Here is a 17,794-nt window from a genome sequence, read left to right as displayed (position 1 = left end):
GGACCGGTACCGGTCCGTGGATGATTTGGTACCGGGAATAGAATAAATAACTATTTCAGTTGTACTGAGTTGTATTTTTCATGCGCTTTGTACTTGTTTTTGTGGTGTATCTTATTTTGAAGACACGGTTAAACATTACTATGGTGACCGTAGACTAGAGCGTTAAGGGGCAGAGAAGATGTTACATATGTTGTTTCCATGCCTGTCGTATAATTTTATTTTGTTGTATTTATCTGCCGGTCCGTGAAAATATTGTCTGACATTAAACCGGTTCGTGGCGCAAAAAAAGGTTGGGGACCACTGCTTTAAAGGACAACCAATTTTTTATTGGTGTTTTGCATTTGACTAAAAATATCAGCCTGCATGTTTTGGGTATTTTAGATGCTATAAAACGTTTTTCTGATGTTAGCTAGGAACCAAAAAAGTGATGTTGGTTGTCCATTAAAGTGCAACTTTGTAGCTGGGTTGAAGTGAAGTCTTATTTAATCAATACAATGTTCCCCACGTGTGCATTTAATGTTAGGCAACCCATAAATCCTTAACTCATTCACTGCCAGACAATGTGCAAATGTGTCCACTCCAGTGCCAGGGTTTTTGTCATTTTCACTGCATTTGCAGGACCCACTGAATATTGAATTTTAGAACTACATAAACATTCAATGCAGCGTAAGAAACCTGAGACGGTCTTCTTTTATAAGAAAAAAAAAATCTAATTTACTCGGTTTTAGAGTTATCTGCATTGAAAGTGGGGGTGGCTGTACAAAAGAGAAATGGTGCCCCCTCGTGGGAGGTAAAAACATTGCCAGAGGTCTGACCAAAGCTTCAAACGCACCTCCTGCAAGAAAAAAACAAAACCCGAACAAATTCAGGAATGGCGCTCCACTTTTCAATTCCCGAATAAATTCAGGAATCGTAGTGAATGAGTTAAAAAAGACACAAAATAAAAAACATTTTTTTCCCTAACATTGTTTTTTTTTTTTTTTATTCTATTATCTGAATGTTGAATGCTGAATGTATTTTTCTATGTTTGTGTCTGTTAAACATGTTCAATGTTGGATTTTTTCATATCTTGTTCTATTTTGTATAGTTTACTGTTTGATATTTTGCGAGGGTTGTTTCAGTATTTTATTTTGTATGTCGTTTTTTAAATTGCCCCAATTTTTGGATTGAGCCATTGTGCTATTATTTTTATGAGCATTATAAATTTCATTATATTAGTTTTGTGTATCTGTATTTTTTCTTTTCCTTTCGGCTTTTCCCTTCAAGTGGTTGCAACAGCAAATCAGTGTCCTCCATCTTTAGAGGTTTGATCTGCATGTTTGTTTTGGCCAAGCTTTTACGTCGGATGCCCTTCCTGACACTACCCTCTGTATTTATCCGGGCTTGGGACCGGCCCAAGAAGACTTATGTCCCTTTGTGGCTACAGAACAAGCAACTCGCTCAGTAAAAGACTCCCAAACACAAAATGGTCATCGGCACAGCAACATTGAAGAAGCAAAAACTAAACTTACCATTTAATGACAATGCTGTGATCTTACCGTGAAATGGGCATCTCTTTCTCTACATTCCATAAGAAACACAACTTCAAAGTCCTTAAAGATGCTTTATCTTCCAGTCACAGCCCGTTGGAGGCTAAGGTTCAGCCAGCTCCTCCACAACGTTACCTTGTCTCTTTATAGTTTCTAATTTTGTACACATTTGCCAAAAGTTGTAAAAACACATTATTTTATTGTAATTGGAGGGTCACATGACAAAAAGCAGAGCCCTGAATGACATGATGTCCAACAAAGTTTCCAAAGGAATGGCTACTTTGCACAAAAAGGTCATTAGTTCCACCTGGCAAGCGGCGGGACAGCTTCCTTGCGTCTAAGTCCAATTTCATTTGAGTCCAGCGAAAAGTGCTGTCATCTGTTCTTTCGTTTGTCTTTCTTGCTCCGACTGGCGGAGACAGTCGGAGCGGGATTGGATGAAAGCGCGGTGGCGTGGCCGCTGGATTTGAGGTGGTCGAAGAGTTTGTTCCTGGTGGAGAACTCACCATTGCATGTCGCGCAGCGCAGATTGATGGGCTTCTGAGAAGGGGAGTGGGAATCCATGAGACAGCTATAGATGTAGTCAAACTACATCATGTGACTGTCGAATATTTCTGTACCAACCTCAGGAAACTGCTCTCCTCCTGAAGGTGCCTTGAAATTCTTTGGTTTGTCTTTACCGTCTGCCTTTTTGGCTTTGGTCTTCATGGAGCTGGCCAACACGGATACATTATTCAAAACAACTTGTTATCAAAAACATCTAAAACGTAGGGAGAAAAAAGCAAATGAAAAGGCTCACCTCTTGGGCTCAGTGACAGGAAGCTGATCTTCCTTTTCGGCTTCCGTGGGGCTCGATGACTCTTCGGGAACAGCTACTGGAACTTCTTTGTGGAGATTTTCTGGATTGTTTTCAGAAAGGTTTTCAGCATCTGGTGGCGAAGTCTGATCCTCTGAGGTAGCGTTCTACATGAATGGAAGAGGAGAAGTTTTTTTTTCTTTTAACAATTATGAACAACAGACAATATCAGCTCTATTATGCACTAAAGTGTACTAGGATAAGGATAAGGCATTTATTAAAATGGAAGATAGTGTATCTCCTACAATTACAGGTACAAATGTATAATATCCAGTTTTCATACCTGCCAACTTCTGAAACCAGAAAAGCCAAGTAATACGCCGGAGTCCGTGGCCCACAGGCCCCGGTCTGTCCAGGACTTAGTCCTGGTCAGGCAGTCAGGGGGCTTTGCCCTCCTGAAGCCAAACAAATTTTAACATGACAGCTACTTAAAATGTAAACATTCAAATGTTGATCAATGTCAAAGATATACATGTGAAAAAATACCCATATTTCAACTTGTCAATCATGCAAATATCATGTTTGCTACAATTTTAAGAAAACAAAAGAGAAATATTTTACAATCAACCAAACATTAAATAAACAGTAGCCAAAATGGAACTGTATAGTGCCACTTAGCAGTTTTTTTGACAACGATACTAGTGCAGCGTGTTCTACCGGAAACAAATTCCTTGTGTGCTCTACATACTTGGCAATAAAGATGATTCTGATTCTGATAATCAATCTTGTTTGAAAAATACAATGAATTGTAAGACATTGTTAGTCACTTCAAATATGCACATCTAACCTACATTACTATGCATTGATAAAAATAGCTGTCAACAAACTCAAATTTGAAAGACATCCACATTAACATTATTCACATTCACCTTTTCTTGACCGAAGTACAACTCCTGGAAATGCTTGGAGTATTCCTCACGAAACGACTGTAGTTTCCTTTCAGATGTCACACTTTTTGCTGCTCTTTCTCCGACAGATGCCAATACATGACAATGATGCTAACTCTTCACTCTCAATTCCAGGAAAGGCCCGTAGCACGCGCACGCGCAATTCATCTGAAGGATGCTAACGGCTAGCACTGTGCCTTTCGCCTGTTCTAAATTTAGATATGATACATAGCGATCTCGTGTTTTGAATGAACGTTGGGTATTTACTATTTTGATGATTTTTGACTCATTCTATTTATTGGAAACCGTAATTTTCATTAATAAAGCGTAAACCGGAATGGGATAATGAAAACCATACTCATTACGGCAAAACCAGAGTAGTTGGCAGGTATGAGTTTTGTAAGCACTCACCATGAAAAGTGAACTTAAGAGTTTTGTTATAAATTAAATGTATTATTATTATTATTATTATTATTATTATTATTACAAAGGTGAGATGCAAAACTACGATGCGGTCAATCAGTCAAGCGCAAACTCAAGTGTGGGTTACAACAATAATGCATATAAATGTGTTGTGTGTTTAGGGTATAACTCACATTGGCAGCTTTCTGCTGCCTTTTCTTCTTCTTCTGCTTCTTGGAAAGTCTGAGTCGAGTGTAGCAGAAAAATGTGGTTAAAATACAGAATAAATAAATGAAGACAACAACATTGGCTTTCCCGTGTTTCACAAAGACCCACCTGAGTCTTGGTCGATCTTCCTCCTCCTGTTCCTGTTCATCCTCTTCTCCATCTTCATCTTGGTCTGTATTGTGTGTGTTCTGCTCGGTGTCCAGGTCCTGAGCAAGTGAGTCATCATCTTGAAGTTGTTGCCGTAGCAACGCGACCATCTCTCTGTGTTTTCTGGACTTCTCGTGGTTGCTCATACTTTAAAGGGTAGACATTGGAAAATGATTGGAATTAAATATTCGTGTCAGGCAGCATGCTGATCTTTTTTTTATGTGGTGCACAAGAAAGATCTCTCACCAAGTTGCAGATAAAAGAAATACCTCCAAGATTATTAATGCATCATGAAATAACTTGTTCTGGTAAAAAAAAAAAAAAGAGAGGAGACTCACGCTTTGTCTGATTTGAAGGATTTGTCGCAGGCCGGACAGTAGAGATCGTCATAGTAATCTGCGTCTCCATCTGGACCTGTTCAATGAAGCGCATGTCCAGAAAAGTCATTACCGAAAACCTGATCGACGTCCAACCTCTGCAGCCCTATGTTAAGCTATTTATTGAGAGTACTTGTATATGCAAATTTGAGTAAAACACAGTCTTCTTGATTTGAATACCACACCCCTGGATGTCCCATGATGGAAGCACCAACATCCATAAACATTTTAATGGATTGTCTTTCCATGAACTGATAGATTTGTAACCTGGCTAATGAGCTCTTCCTTTGAAGGAAGAGCTCCTCCTCCTTCAGCCCAAGGCCAGATCTCCTACCTGAGTATGACAGTTTAACAGGCCATGTCTGTTCACCTCATTATTGATCCCAGATTTTCTGTGCTTCCATTGTGGGCCTTGTGTTCGGCCGACGAAGCATAATACAGCATGAAACTTTTAAATATGATCATTTCTATTCTGTCTATTCTCTATCAGCATGCTTCTGTCAACACACCTATTGGTTCCTCGACAGTCTTCTGTGTTTCCAGCTTGTCTTCTTCGTCACTTACGGATGCATCTCCAAACTCCTCCTCATACTGAGCCTCCATTTGCTGCAGCTCCTTCTCCAGCTCTGACATGGCCGCCCAGCTCTGCTCCTTGTACTCCTCCGCCAGCCTTGGAACAAGGTGTGATTTGAAGGTGTACGATTTTTCCATTCACTTCCATAAAGGCTCCCATGAGTCACACTTACTTGGCCTGACTGAGCTTCTGCTTGCGCCTGAGCTCCTGCACCTGTTTGCTCTTCTCAGCATTACGCTCCTCCACCTCCTTGCGGTGTGCCTGCACGCGGCGGTCGCGCTTGCGTATGAAGGCTACTAATTGGCGCACCAGCTCGTTGCGTTCCTTGCGTGCCTTATCCCGGGTCTTCTTGTTATCTTTCTCCATGGCACGTTTCTCCCAGCGGTTGGACGCTTGCCGAGTGTCGTACTCTTCCTTCCATGCAAAGTTCTTACGCGTGCAGAAGCTCTGCCAGTAACCGTAGAAGACGTGGACCACCTGCCAGGCAGGAACACCAGAAGATTCATTTTAATTTTATTATAAATTGGAATACTAGAAGATTAAATTTAATTTTGTTCATTTATTTTCATTCTATTATACGTATTTTAAATGCTTTATTCTAAAAAATGGTATAAGTTTTATCTACGTTATTATACAGTAAAGTCTCGTTATATCGATATTCTCGGGAGTCCGAAAAATATCGATATAACCGGGACTATCGATATATCCAACCCTGCGCGCATGTAATTTCCTCCTTGCGTGCATAGAAATAGTATCGTAATAAGCGGGACGATCGATATAACCTATATCGATATGACGAGACTTTACTGTATTACCATTAAGTATAACTTTCAGCATTCTTGAATATTTTCATCCAAAAATCCCAATAAAATAATCTGACACCACACCCAAAAAAAGACATTGAAAAACTCACAAAAATGTAATAATTTGTTAGAATTATGTTTTAAGGATTATACATTTCGGAGAAGTCCTGATTTTTATTAGAAAATTAATCTTGACATTTAAAAACATATATAATTATTTTTCCATGCAACCGCTTTTGATAGTACTTACGGTCCAATTCCAAGTGAAAGATTTCCTTGTATTTGGAATATTTCATTTTTAAACCGCCTCCACAACAAAACAACAACAATGAAACAGAGGGTCCTTATTACAATGTATTTAAAATGTAGGAATTTTTCAATTTCCGCCTTTCTATAAACCATCATATGTTAAGAAAAAAAAAAATCATGTTTTTTATGTTGTGGGTCAAGTTTGCACATTTCCCCGTTGTGTGACGAATAAAGGTTTTCTGATTCTGATGATTACCTGTATGTAAAAATCCACACAAAACAGTGAAATAACTGTTTTGTCTTTCTGAGACGTTATAAACATACAGTACTTCAAAAGAGAGACAACATTTTCTATTCCGTTAGGATATTTTAGAACTATTTTGAAGAAAGGAAAAAGAAAGGATATCCAGTGCTTTAATAAAAACAAAAAACACAAATGGGTAAAATTGACTCATAACATAGTATGAGGGATAAACGGGCATACATTTAAATTATGCCAGGATCAGTGAAAATAACTTTCAACATAATTTGACACAAAATGGCATTGTAAAATTAGACATGGAAACTGGCGACTGCAGCACAACTGCAACAGGGAATCCAATTGCATACATAAAAGTAGCTACTTACTGTATCGTAGTCGCTCTGAGAATCCCCAAAGGGTGGAAACTCCCCCTCCTCCTCATCATCATCTTCCACTTTTCCGTGCTCCATCTCCTCCTTGATGATCGACTCAAAGAGATTCCTGTAGACTGCATAGAAGCCCTAAGGAGTAGAATAACACATTTTATCAGCTGTTTGATGTTCAAGGGGCCGTTTTTGTCTTTTCTTTTTTTACCCCCATTTATCATCATCAACCTTATTGTCGTCCCCGTAGCCTGAGTAACAGGTGACGGTAAAGAACTGCAACAGGTCGATACTGTCGTCCTCGTAGTCGCCGCTCAGGCCACCTTTCAGCAGAGCTTCCCTGTGATTGTCATACCTGACAAACAGCACTGGTGTGAAATTCTCAAAAAACCTCAGACCTATTTCTCCGTGAAGAAAAATTATATGGGATATAACACAGAGCAAATGGACTACATGGTACACGTTATGGAGGTATGTTTCAAAAAGAACCACATTCGATGAATAGGATGTCCCCAAAAGCCGTCATTTTGTTACATGTATCATTCAGAGTTGTGAAGTCATAGGCAGTTGACCGCTTCGGGTTCATCGTATTTGAAGGCATTATCATTGGCTCGAGAACTTATATTGGAATAGTGTTGCGAAATTGCCAGCCCCACGGCAGTACTTCCGACCTGGAATGTGGCGCAGTTGGACAGTAGCACATATCCTGCTCCAAGTCGTCGTACATTTAAATCTTCAGGTTGTCAAGCATTGTAATATTTTACTTTAATCCTTTCAGCAACCTGAAGTTGGTAGAGCTACAGCGTTGTCACTCGTAAATATCCATTGAATCCAGATTTTGTGATAGCCAAGTTGTTTGGTTAAACGGTCTTGAATACAAGATGGTCCTGGGTTTAATGTAGGTGAAGACAGTCAATTACCACCGTACGTACGGTTGTCCTTCATTAAATTGCTTATAGCCTACACGTTTTTTTCTGCACAAATGTCTTACAATTTTGACGTTGCGACTGTACGATGATTACAATCAATGAAGTCCTTACCATGCTCTCTCTTGTGGATCACTCAGAACATCATAAGCTGCCTGAATCAGCTTGAAATGTTCAGCAGCTTCTTCGGCATTATCTAAGTTCTTATCTGAAATTGTTTGATCACAATAATTAAGAATATTTAAAGTAAACATTGACGCTTGGCGAGCAGTCTGCCACTAACCGGGATGCCATTTTAGGGCTAGTTTACGATAGGCTTTCTTCAAATCGTCGTCGTCCGCGTCCCGTTTGACTCCCAGTACTTCGTAATGGCACTTCATTGTTGCTCTTATATTGACGGGATAAATATACACTGCCGTTCACGTTGCACCTTCGTTAACATTTAGCTCGTAGCAGCATGCTAAGTGCCGGGTCGCATGTCGGCGAACGTCAAATATTCCCAACTTTGGGAGGAAATCTTACAACTTTTGCGAGTCTCAAACTCCAAACAATATCCACGTTGTGTACATTTTGACAAGTTTTCTACCTTCGCACAAAAAACACGAATTTTGAACCAGAAACAAAGCCCTTATCACGTCTTTCATTTGAGCAACAGTGACAGGCTGACGCGAAAATATCTCTTAGTCGGTTCACTATCCACATGATGAAAATTCGTTGCTGCCCCCTTTGGCGTAAAGCTGAATTGTCAACCATATTGTACTCTTTATATTCTATTCTGCCTCAAATATGACATTCATTCATAAAAATCATGAGCATCGTCATTATTTTTATATAGTTATTAACAGTGATTTTTTGTTGTCAATGTTATTCGCAAAATAAAAACATAAACTCAGTCCAATTCCATTTGCAACCCGACAATTACACTATCGCTCTCGTCTCCTTGCAAGTTGGTTTGGAGTCTCGTCCAGTCACGCGAGAGTTACTCCAAAGAAACATGTCGAACCTCAAGCGAAAACGTGGAAGACGGTTACCCGGTGGAAAAAAAGCTAAGAAAGTAAAAACTCTAGCAGATATAGACGAACCGTCCACTGACAACCAACAGGAAAAGAAAGATGAATTTACCATTCCACCACCGGTTTCTAAGGTACGTGACCGAGCTTGTTATTGTTGTTAGGTCGCGCATGGTGTTAGCATGCTAGCCAGGAGCTAATCAATTCAAAAACTTTATTTCCCCGAGTCTGTACATTAGTTTAACCTGGTCGAAACTGGCCTTGGATTGTTTTAACCGAATTTGCTTTTTTTAAATTGTGTTCAGGGTAAATGGACCAACAAGGAAAGGCTTCTCATCTTCTCCTCGAGAGGCACTGACTTCAGAACGAGACATTTGATGCAAGACCTGAGGAACATAATGCCACATTCGAAATCAGGTCAGTGTTTTTTACATCTGGGAGAGTGTCAACAAAAGTCAAGACATGAATTACTATTTGGCTGGTCGACTGCCCATTTATACATTATACATGTTCAGTCTCACGATTTGGTTGGGAGACTCCCGATTTGGACCACAATACTCACTTTATAGAGCAACTATTAACACAATACAGACAGTTTGTAAGGTGAAACAAAAGAGAATGTAAAAAAATATATACATCTTTATACTAATTCAATGTATAAATAATGAAAGCATTTTTGTGTTTTATTTATTTCTAATTTACATTTTTGTAACGCTCACTTTCTTCTTTATTATTATTTTAACACACCACAGAGCCGCGAGTACAAAAATCTCCCGATTTATGATTTCTGAAACTTAACATGTATGATCCTTTCTCTAATCTACTAAGCTTCACGGGGGTCACCGGCGGGCTGGTGCGGATGTCAGCTGTCTTCGGGCAGTAGGCAGGGGAACCCCAGAAGTCGTTTTATGTATTCAAATGCACATACATCTAAGAACAATTTATAGCCTTCCATTAATTGACCTGCCATGACTATTATTGGAACGTGGGACAAAGCCCAGATCGGCACGTGGAGAACATGCAAACTCCACACAGAAAACCTCGAGCCGGAAGTCCATTGTTCACTTAAGACAGACATGCTGTGTAAAAATCATTTTTATTTTGTAAGGGAAGTACTGGAAAGGACATGCTGACGAAGATGGTGTTAGAAAGCAGTTTTTCTTAACACATTATAATTTATTAAAGCTATGATCAAAACATTTTATTTGAATTCCCACTAGATACCAAGATGGACAGAAAGGACAAGCTATTTGTTATTAATGAGGTGAGTGTTGTTTGTATTTGATTTTTCAAACATTTTTCTTTGAAATTATTGATATATCTACTCAAATGAGGAAAAGCACGACAAAAAAATAAATAGGTGGTGCGATAGAAATACATACCGCTATATGTTGAAGACCTGGTTTGTCCTTCAAGGTGTGCGAGATGAAAAATTGCAGCAAGTGCCTCTTTTTTGAAGCCAAGAAGAAACAGGATCTGTATATGTGGTACGAGTCCCACTTTCTACTCCTTAGCACGCAACCATCCTGAAACTCTTTTAAAGTTGTTCAATTTTGCTGTCACGCAGGATATCGAATATCCCTCATGGACCCTCTGCAAAATTTCTAGTTCAGAATAGTGAGTCACCACCAATCCAATACTTTAATACAATTCTTACAATGACTGAATGAAAATGTAAAGTAAATAATTTCACCTCCCCACAGTTCATACACTGGCTGAGCTGAAGATGACAGGCAACTGCCTGAAAGGATCGAGGCCACTGTTGTCGTTTGATCCCGTGAGTATAGCTAAAAACAAGATCGCGGGTATACTAAGGTTTGCCTTCATGTCTTGAATGTTTCTCTCCTACAGACATTTGATAAGTACCCCCATTATGCTTTGCTGAAGGAGCTATTCATTCAGGTTAGTGCTACCTCTCAGTGCTATTTCAAGGAAGGCCTTTCATTTTACAGAAACCAAATGCATTCTTTCTTTACATTGTCCACACATTGCTTTTGAACGCTGTTATGGCAGCATAACAGAAACCTCCACTCCCACATAGCCTGTATGGGGTGTGTAGGTTTTTTAGAGAAAAGGCTCCCTTTCTGAGATGATAAATTAATCTTCACCCTTCTGTGAGTGCATCCTAACATGGTCCTTATTTAGATGTAGCTAACAAATGGGAGAGAAAATTATCAAAGTACCGTAATTAGTAAAGAGTGCACCTGATTATAAGCCTCATCCAGTACGAGCTGTCCTCATCTTCCTCCTGTAAACCGAAACCATGGAAGTCTTCCTCCTGCGTGTCGGATTGGAAAATCTTCAGATATTCCTCACCACACACTCTCTCTTCTTCTCTCTTTCGTTGATGCTTTGAGTGTCATTTTCATCCTGAAGTAAAGTCACTCCAGAGCTTGTGTTGTCCTCTCCGTAATGCAGCAGACCGGCTTTTCGAAATCCGTTGGTGATGGTTGATTTTTTTCACACTGCTCGCTGTCAGGATCCACTGGCAGACTTGGGCAAAAGTTGCTCTTCACATGTGGCCAGTTTAGATAAACGATTTCTCGCCGCTGGTCATCCAAGCCTACCATTCAACTCGGGGGGGCCACTTTAAATTCACGATTCACACGCAAGGATACATTCAATTAGCGTGTTCCTCTGCACATATATACGACCTGTCTCACTCTTACCTTTAGTGTTCTAGCGCCACTGGCGGCCGTTGGGAAAAAATGCATAAATTGGAATGCATCCTTGCATTACCCGCAGGGTTGAAAGCTTGCGACAAAATTTGCGGTTTATAATCTGGAAACAGTGGTCATTAAAATGTCTTTTTGCAGACGTTTTCCACACCACGTTACCACCCAAAGAGTCAACCCTTTGTGGACCATGTCTTTACCTTCACGATTGTGGACAACAGGATTTGGTTCAGGAACTACCAAGTAATATTTTTTTGCTCTCTAACATCAAATAAAACACACACACACACACACACACACAATGTCAAGTTTGACCTCTCTGTGTTTTTTGTTGTCTACAGATCATCGAGGAGGATGCAGCGCTTGTGGAAATTGGACCTCGCTTAGTCCTGAACCTCATCAAGATGTTCCAAGGCAGCTTTGGGGGGCCCACGCTCTATGAAAATTCAAACTTCAAGTCCCCCAATATGGTAAAATTTACATTACGCTTGTGACCAACAATTAAACCTGTAAAGTTTCCATCGGAACTCTCTGTAGTAATTGGCTGCAAAGTCTTAAACATTCAGCCAATGTTTTAACGACGTGTAATCACATTTAATCCTTTATTTATTGATAAAAGGGGACAATCTTCAAACAAAATTGCAATTGTATCCGCTTGTTTTTTTTTTTTTGGGCCAAATGACAAGCGCACGTCCGTGAATCGCCGGCGCTGTTTTGGGACATAAAGTTAACACGATGCTATCCTATGTACTTAGCACCGGCGTGAACTGCGGCAAGCGGCGGCGGCCCGTGTGCGTGAGAGGCAAATGGTGAAGCAGTTGCAGAGGGCGAAGAAAGCCCAACTCAAGCCGGAAATTTCCAGGGACGTGACGGAGGGAGTCTTCGATACACCGGTGCCAGAGAAACCCGTGATCATTGAAACAGAGCCACCAGAGCCAAAAGAGGATACGAAAAAGAAGAAAGGCAAATTGTTCCAAAGAAACAGGAAGCAGATGAGGCGCAGGTAATGAGATGGACTGAGAAATGAAAAGTAAGATTCGAAAAATATTATTCACTGAAATTGTGATTTTTTTTTTTTTTTTTGTGAATGAACCATATTAAAGTTAACAATTGTCAAATTTGGAACAGTGAGATGGACAAAAATAGCATCTCTTCCATTTATAAACATTTTAATACAAATGTAAAAAGTTCACTGTGATTTCTGACAATCATTGCGGGTTATTTCTTCTTGAGAGGTGAGTGTCTTGGCTCAACAGTTTACTCTTGGACTTCTATTCGACTTAAGTTATGGCTACAGATATGTAGTTGGGAGAATTCATGAAGCATTGATAATTTATTTCAAATTGTGCCTATTCCGATTTAGAGCTTTGGTGAGTCAGTGAATGTAACACTAGAGACATCTAGTGGAAGAGGAGACTAAAATCAAGCTGTCATTAAAGCGGTAAACGGTAACTCAATGTACGCTTCAAACACCCGAGGTGTATAACAATCGGCATCACTACAATAATATGTTTGTCAAGGCATACAGTAAATAAGAAAATTAATAACGTACACTGCGCACCTTGTAAACCGAAAGTAGACAAACTAATGACGTTGAATATAAAGTACTGAGGAGGATTTTAAGAAAAACATAATTATGAATATTCACATAGAAACAATCACCTTTACAAAAGAAGACCATTTTTTTTTTGTCATGACAACCAATGACTTAATATTAGCGGCAGTTACAAGAGGTCATGTGATATTTGCAGAAGACAAGCTCCAAAGCATTATTTTGCACTAGTGCGATTCATCAGGTCTGAAACAAGCGGTTGCAATTGACCATCACTTATGATGGGAAATCTGATCTATACTCAGTCCACTGAGCAGCCAGGGTTTAATTCCACGTGCCAATGAGGCTGCTAGGCTACAATTAAATGATACACCAGTTGTGCTTTCTCTCTCCATTGAACTTGGTTTGCTCTTGTCCTTCTAAATTAACATTTCCATAAAATTGTGTTGGGTTAGATAATCAGGGTGTCTATAAAGTCTCTTACAAATGTACAAACCATCAGTCCACAGCACCATAAAGTTAATGCAAATACAGATTTCTATACATGTCCACTTGTTAAATTTCAACAAGAGATCAGACTGTTGTATAAAGTTTAATGTACTGTATTGTGTAAAAACCACTACATATTGACTATAATACAGATAAATGTAGCAACTTGTGACTTCCACTAGCCTTCACTATGTAAAGGAAACGGAACACCTGAACTTTAGCAATTAAGTGTTGTTTTTATTGTGCTTCGTATCAGTTAGATTTTAATTATAATTTAATGGAGACACGCTTCGAAGAAAATGCTGCCTAGTATAGTACACCTAAGTCTTTAGAAATATATTCACAAAGAGAGCAAAAAAATGTGAAAGCTCTGGAATGAGCAGCAAGTTCAATCATTTTGAACCCATTTTATCTACAATTGTACAAAGCTTGTTGAAAGCTGCCTTGCCCCATTTTGGGGAGGGGGCAATCACTCGTCATCCACTTCTTCATCTGGACAGCAGTAATAATCCACAAAGCAGCTTTGTCCGTCGTCGTTGCGCACCAGGTACTGCAGCGACAGGACCCCCCTGCTGTCGGTCCTCACGGACACTTTGCTCGAAAATGCCAGCGCCTTGGTGGACGGCTTCAGCAGCGACATTTTGTACCTGGTTGGACAATGTGCTAAGTGTTAGATGATTTTTTTTCTAGAAAAAACTGTTTTGATTCATTAGCTAACCATGGAAAAAAAATCAGCCGTGCATATGTGAAACTATTTTGCATTTTTTTTATTTAAGTATTTGTGATACCACGTATTGAAAAAGAACTACACTCACTTGTTGGTTTGCGTTGTGGTGCAATGGAACAGTTCCATCATGTCAGAATCTTTAGGGTAATCGTAATGAGCGCTTCCAGTGTTGCCGAAAGTTGACATCCTGTAGTTACGTAAACGCACCAAAAATAAAATTAAAAGCCTTCAGTAAAAATGTTGAAGGGCTTACCGAAAGTAAGGCTGGTTAATGGACATGGTGATCTGCAGCACCTCACTGGTCATGTCCAGTTCAGAAAAAGCCTCCTTTAAACTCTCAGACAGCAGGATCACCTTCGGGGGGAAGAAAACAATCTATTACTCCCACAGAAATTAAGAATGAAGTTCAACACTACTAAGTTAGTATAACAAAATATTTTTGTTACAATTATCCTCACACTTTTCCCCATTACGGGTACCCTTTCTGTGCACTCACACATTCAGTGAGCTATAATGTACACAGCAGCCGCAAGTCTAACTTCATTCACTCTGTTACTGCTGCACTGAAATGCATTAATTCTGTTTTTTATTATCACAGCACAATTCCGTCAGTGCTACCCTTCTTCTGTGACAGCAGACATTCCACGAGCTATTATCCTCACCTTGTTTGTTACGTTACTACTGCAGAACTCAAAGTCAATCGGCTCTTCTGGCTCCTGCGTGTTGATCTTGCAAACGGTTACTACACCGCCCTCCTCCAGGAACAGGGTCAGGGGGTAACCATAGCCTCTGTAGCACAGTCGCAGGGCGGTTGACATGCCTGAGACATACAGAAGATATTGTTTGTATACAGTACACGATATAGCCTACATTATTGCTACTGTATATAAATAGAGACTTGTCAATCAAACCTATTTGTAGCTTCCAACTCACCACCTGGTACTGTGTTTCCTCCAAAAATACTGAGACAATCCAACAAAACTGTGAGGTTGATCTGCAATCCCACCACATCTTCCTTGATCGTGAACTCTTGGAAGATTGCAGCCTACAATATACAACTCAATATTACTGTTAAACTCAGAATACAATAAGTTCAACAAAGAATAACAAACCTGGATGAAGGCATTGGCTTGAAGACATTTAGAATCTTCTACTGTGACTTTGAGGCCGTTGGGTGTGGCGGTGAAGAGGGCGTGGTCTTTGAAGGCTATGGCTTTTAGAATGTTGGACAGATTGCGTGCATTGTCCAAGGTGGCCACCAGCACGTATTGGTCATCGTCGCTGTGCGATTGCATCGAGAGTGGCATTGTGGAGCTACAGAGGGGCTGGGCGATGTATTAAATATGCAAAATAATGTAAAATTGTGACCTCACGATGGTGTTTTGTATGGTCAGTCGTGGTGATGTGTCTGCAGCATGAACCGCAAGATGATAACCACAACACTAACACACCTCCATGGCTGAAAATACAATCGACATTGGCAGTCTTTGTGCACTCGTTTTTCTCCACAACTTTCAAATGTATTTACGAAATGTCTGAAAAAAATGTTGATGTCTATCATACTAATTCTTGGTTATCAAACTTTGTCTATCATACTAATTCCTGGTTATCAAACTTGACTTTGAAAAGTTGAATCCGCTACATGACTTTTTACCCAGCTAACTTCACGGGTTGTTTATTTTAACATTATCCAGTTAAAATATATACAATTGAATATTATTTCTGATTTAATAAACAAGCAAACTAAAGGCCTAAAAGTCACTCACACAATTATAGTCGATCCATGTGGTTGTTTTTTTTTTTTAGACCGCCGCGATGGCACAACATCCGCCTTAAATTTGACCCCTGCAGCGGAAGTAGATCTGCGCATTTGCTTCTGCCTTCTGGATTGTTCGATGTTTGACAGAAGTGCAGTGAGTCTTAGTGCTTTTCATTTATAAAAGGTAAGCCTTGTTTTGGAAACACATGCTGATTTATACTATTTAACGGTGTAACTTGATGTATCACCAACATGTCTAACAAGTTAGCATTAGGCACGTAGTCATGACGCAATAGTAGCGAAGGAAACAAAACCTCAAGTGTATGTAATGTTAGCATTCGGAGGATCGGAGTAATATATTTTATACATTTGATAAGCAAACGTTTGGATTAAACGCGTCAAAATATTTCTCTTTTTGCCATTAAATTACAACTGTCCTCCACAACATTACTACACGGATTTACAATTTTAGGATTAACATCTCTCTCTGCGTTGTAGACTCTTAACTTGGCTGCAGCTATGGTGTGCATCCCCTGCATTGTCATCCCAGTTCTGTTGTGGGTCTACAAGAGGTTCCTGGAGCCCATTCTCTACCCATTCATCTCGCCCATCATCAACACATTCTGGACCAAAAAAGCAGTGCAGGAATGTGGCACAGGAGACACAGCTGTCGGTGAGAAGTGTGACATGACATCCAAGGAGGTAAATGAAAGCCCCAAAATATTGCATAATTTGCAATATTGCAAATATTGCATACTAGTAAAATATAATAAAAAAAGATCCACTCGTTCTTTCTTTGTCCTAGCTCAACCACAATGGAGACATTATTGCCAATGGATCCACCTCAGAAGGCGATAAGAAGACAGACTGACCATTCTGACTAGTTGTAAATTGTTCTACAGCATATTAATTAAACTGTAAATATTTTTAGATGTTGCATTAATAATGTTCCAGATGACACATAGTTTATTGACTTTGTCACAGTATTGTTAAATATTGCAGCTCCTAATTTGTTTTTTGACCACATCAACCCTGATATTAAAGTTATTAAAAATGCTTCTAAAAAGTCTGTATATTTTTTCTTTGTTATTTATATGTATTAATTATTATTGTTTGAGACCTAGCTGTCTATTCTTGAACTATTCTTTAAAAAAACGTTGAGAATTAATTTTATGGTAAATACGTACTATACATTAAGCGGTACGGAAAATGGATGGAACAAGGCAGTATGTTTTCATGATGGTTACTGCGTTCTCTCACGCTTCTTATGACTCATAGGAGTTAATTTTACTGTAAAATCCATGCATAAACGCTCTCGTACACGTCTTAAATGCTGAATCAGTACTGGATGCATATTTTAGAATAACAAATTTTAGCGAGATGAGTAAGATAGTGTTTTAGTTGGTTTGAAGGCAATTGGAGTTTTGTCATTCACGGCTATTTGTAACAAAGCACTCAAAGTTGTCATAGTTTTATTTATGTCCTATGACTTCATTCAATTGACTTTTTAACAATTGCACAGACGCACACACATACACGCACGCGTTCGGGTTACATTGGCAACGTATCATAATTCGCAAATAAACCGATTTTTTTTTTCAAATAAAGGAAATATTTACAGTACTAACAATAATAAATTCCAGCCCAGTTAGTTAATCATAAAGCAACATTTTAAAGATAATTCTAAATCGAGGACGGTCACGTGACTGGTGTGTATATTACGTCGCGACGCCTGCGACCCTCTGTTACTACGTCATCACGCAAGCAGTCCGTGACGTGTTAAACATGGAGGGTAAAGAGTGTGTAGCAAAACTTGTCTCGTCTCTGGAATGACTCCACATTTGACGCTCCCACATTTTACCCTTAACACCTAGAAAATATTTAGTTGCTTTAAGTAACGCAACATTAACTGGATTTATTTTGTAGTCCTACTGGTGAAGAAAGGCGCGAGAGCGGCGAGAAGTGTTTGTGACAGGTAAG

General features: G+C 39.4%; 5 protein-coding genes across 6 annotated transcripts in view; 3 read left to right on the top strand and 2 right to left on the bottom strand.

The window, feature by feature from the left end:
- Positions 1-1,708: 1,708 nt before the first annotated feature.
- Positions 1,709-8,280, bottom strand: dnajc21 (DnaJ heat shock protein family (Hsp40) member C21). Its single transcript, XM_089020330.1, has 12 exons — positions 7,886-8,280; positions 7,717-7,810; positions 6,908-7,031; positions 6,680-6,814; positions 5,173-5,477; positions 4,936-5,096; positions 4,388-4,463; positions 4,011-4,196; positions 3,869-3,917; positions 2,329-2,492; positions 2,154-2,241; positions 1,709-2,069 (listed from the first exon to the last, which is right to left on the bottom strand). The coding sequence occupies exons 1-12, from the start codon at positions 7,980-7,982 to the stop codon at positions 1,905-1,907; spliced, it is 1,644 nt and encodes a 547-aa protein (XP_088876456.1). The 5' UTR covers positions 7,983-8,280; the 3' UTR covers positions 1,709-1,904.
- Positions 8,281-8,580: 300 nt separating this feature from the next.
- brix1 (biogenesis of ribosomes BRX1) lies at positions 8,581-13,275 on the top strand. Its single transcript, XM_089020651.1, has 10 exons — positions 8,581-8,746; positions 8,918-9,029; positions 9,833-9,876; positions 10,029-10,099; positions 10,180-10,229; positions 10,316-10,389; positions 10,464-10,514; positions 11,429-11,530; positions 11,629-11,757; positions 12,043-13,275. The coding sequence occupies exons 1-10, from the start codon at positions 8,597-8,599 to the stop codon at positions 12,292-12,294; spliced, it is 1,035 nt and encodes a 344-aa protein (XP_088876777.1). The 5' UTR covers positions 8,581-8,596; the 3' UTR covers positions 12,295-13,275.
- A 140-nt stretch (positions 13,276-13,415) lies between these two features.
- rad1 (RAD1 homolog (S. pombe)) lies at positions 13,416-15,898 on the bottom strand. Its single transcript, XM_089020652.1, has 7 exons — positions 15,822-15,898; positions 15,168-15,380; positions 14,989-15,100; positions 14,718-14,875; positions 14,309-14,409; positions 14,144-14,242; positions 13,416-13,975 (listed from the first exon to the last, which is right to left on the bottom strand). Exons 2-7 carry the CDS (start codon positions 15,360-15,362, stop codon positions 13,798-13,800), a joined length of 843 nt encoding a protein of 280 aa, XP_088876778.1. The 5' UTR covers positions 15,363-15,380; positions 15,822-15,898; the 3' UTR covers positions 13,416-13,797.
- On the top strand, positions 15,890-16,880 carry c21h18orf32 (chromosome 21 C18orf32 homolog). The gene is made up of 3 exons (XM_089020653.1): positions 15,890-15,998; positions 16,313-16,516; positions 16,620-16,880. The coding sequence occupies exons 2-3, from the start codon at positions 16,334-16,336 to the stop codon at positions 16,683-16,685; spliced, it is 249 nt and encodes an 82-aa protein (XP_088876779.1). The 5' UTR covers positions 15,890-15,998; positions 16,313-16,333; the 3' UTR covers positions 16,686-16,880.
- A 705-nt stretch (positions 16,881-17,585) lies between these two features.
- dym (dymeclin) overlaps positions 17,586-17,794 on the top strand; it is a 53,661-nt gene continuing 53,452 nt past the window's right edge. For both annotated transcript variants that reach the window (XM_089019872.1, XM_089019871.1), the window contains exon 1: positions 17,586-17,789. The gene's annotated coding sequence lies outside the window, so the exon portion shown is untranslated. The remainder of the gene's footprint in view (positions 17,790-17,794) is intronic.

This window comes from Hippocampus bargibanti, linkage group LG18 (genome assembly GCF_051943395.1).
Source record: "Hippocampus bargibanti isolate YZ-2025 linkage group LG18, ASM5194339v1, whole genome shotgun sequence".
Lineage (NCBI taxonomy): Eukaryota > Metazoa > Chordata > Actinopteri > Syngnathiformes > Syngnathidae > Hippocampus > Hippocampus bargibanti.
This window is presented reverse-complemented; position numbering and strand designations above follow the sequence as displayed.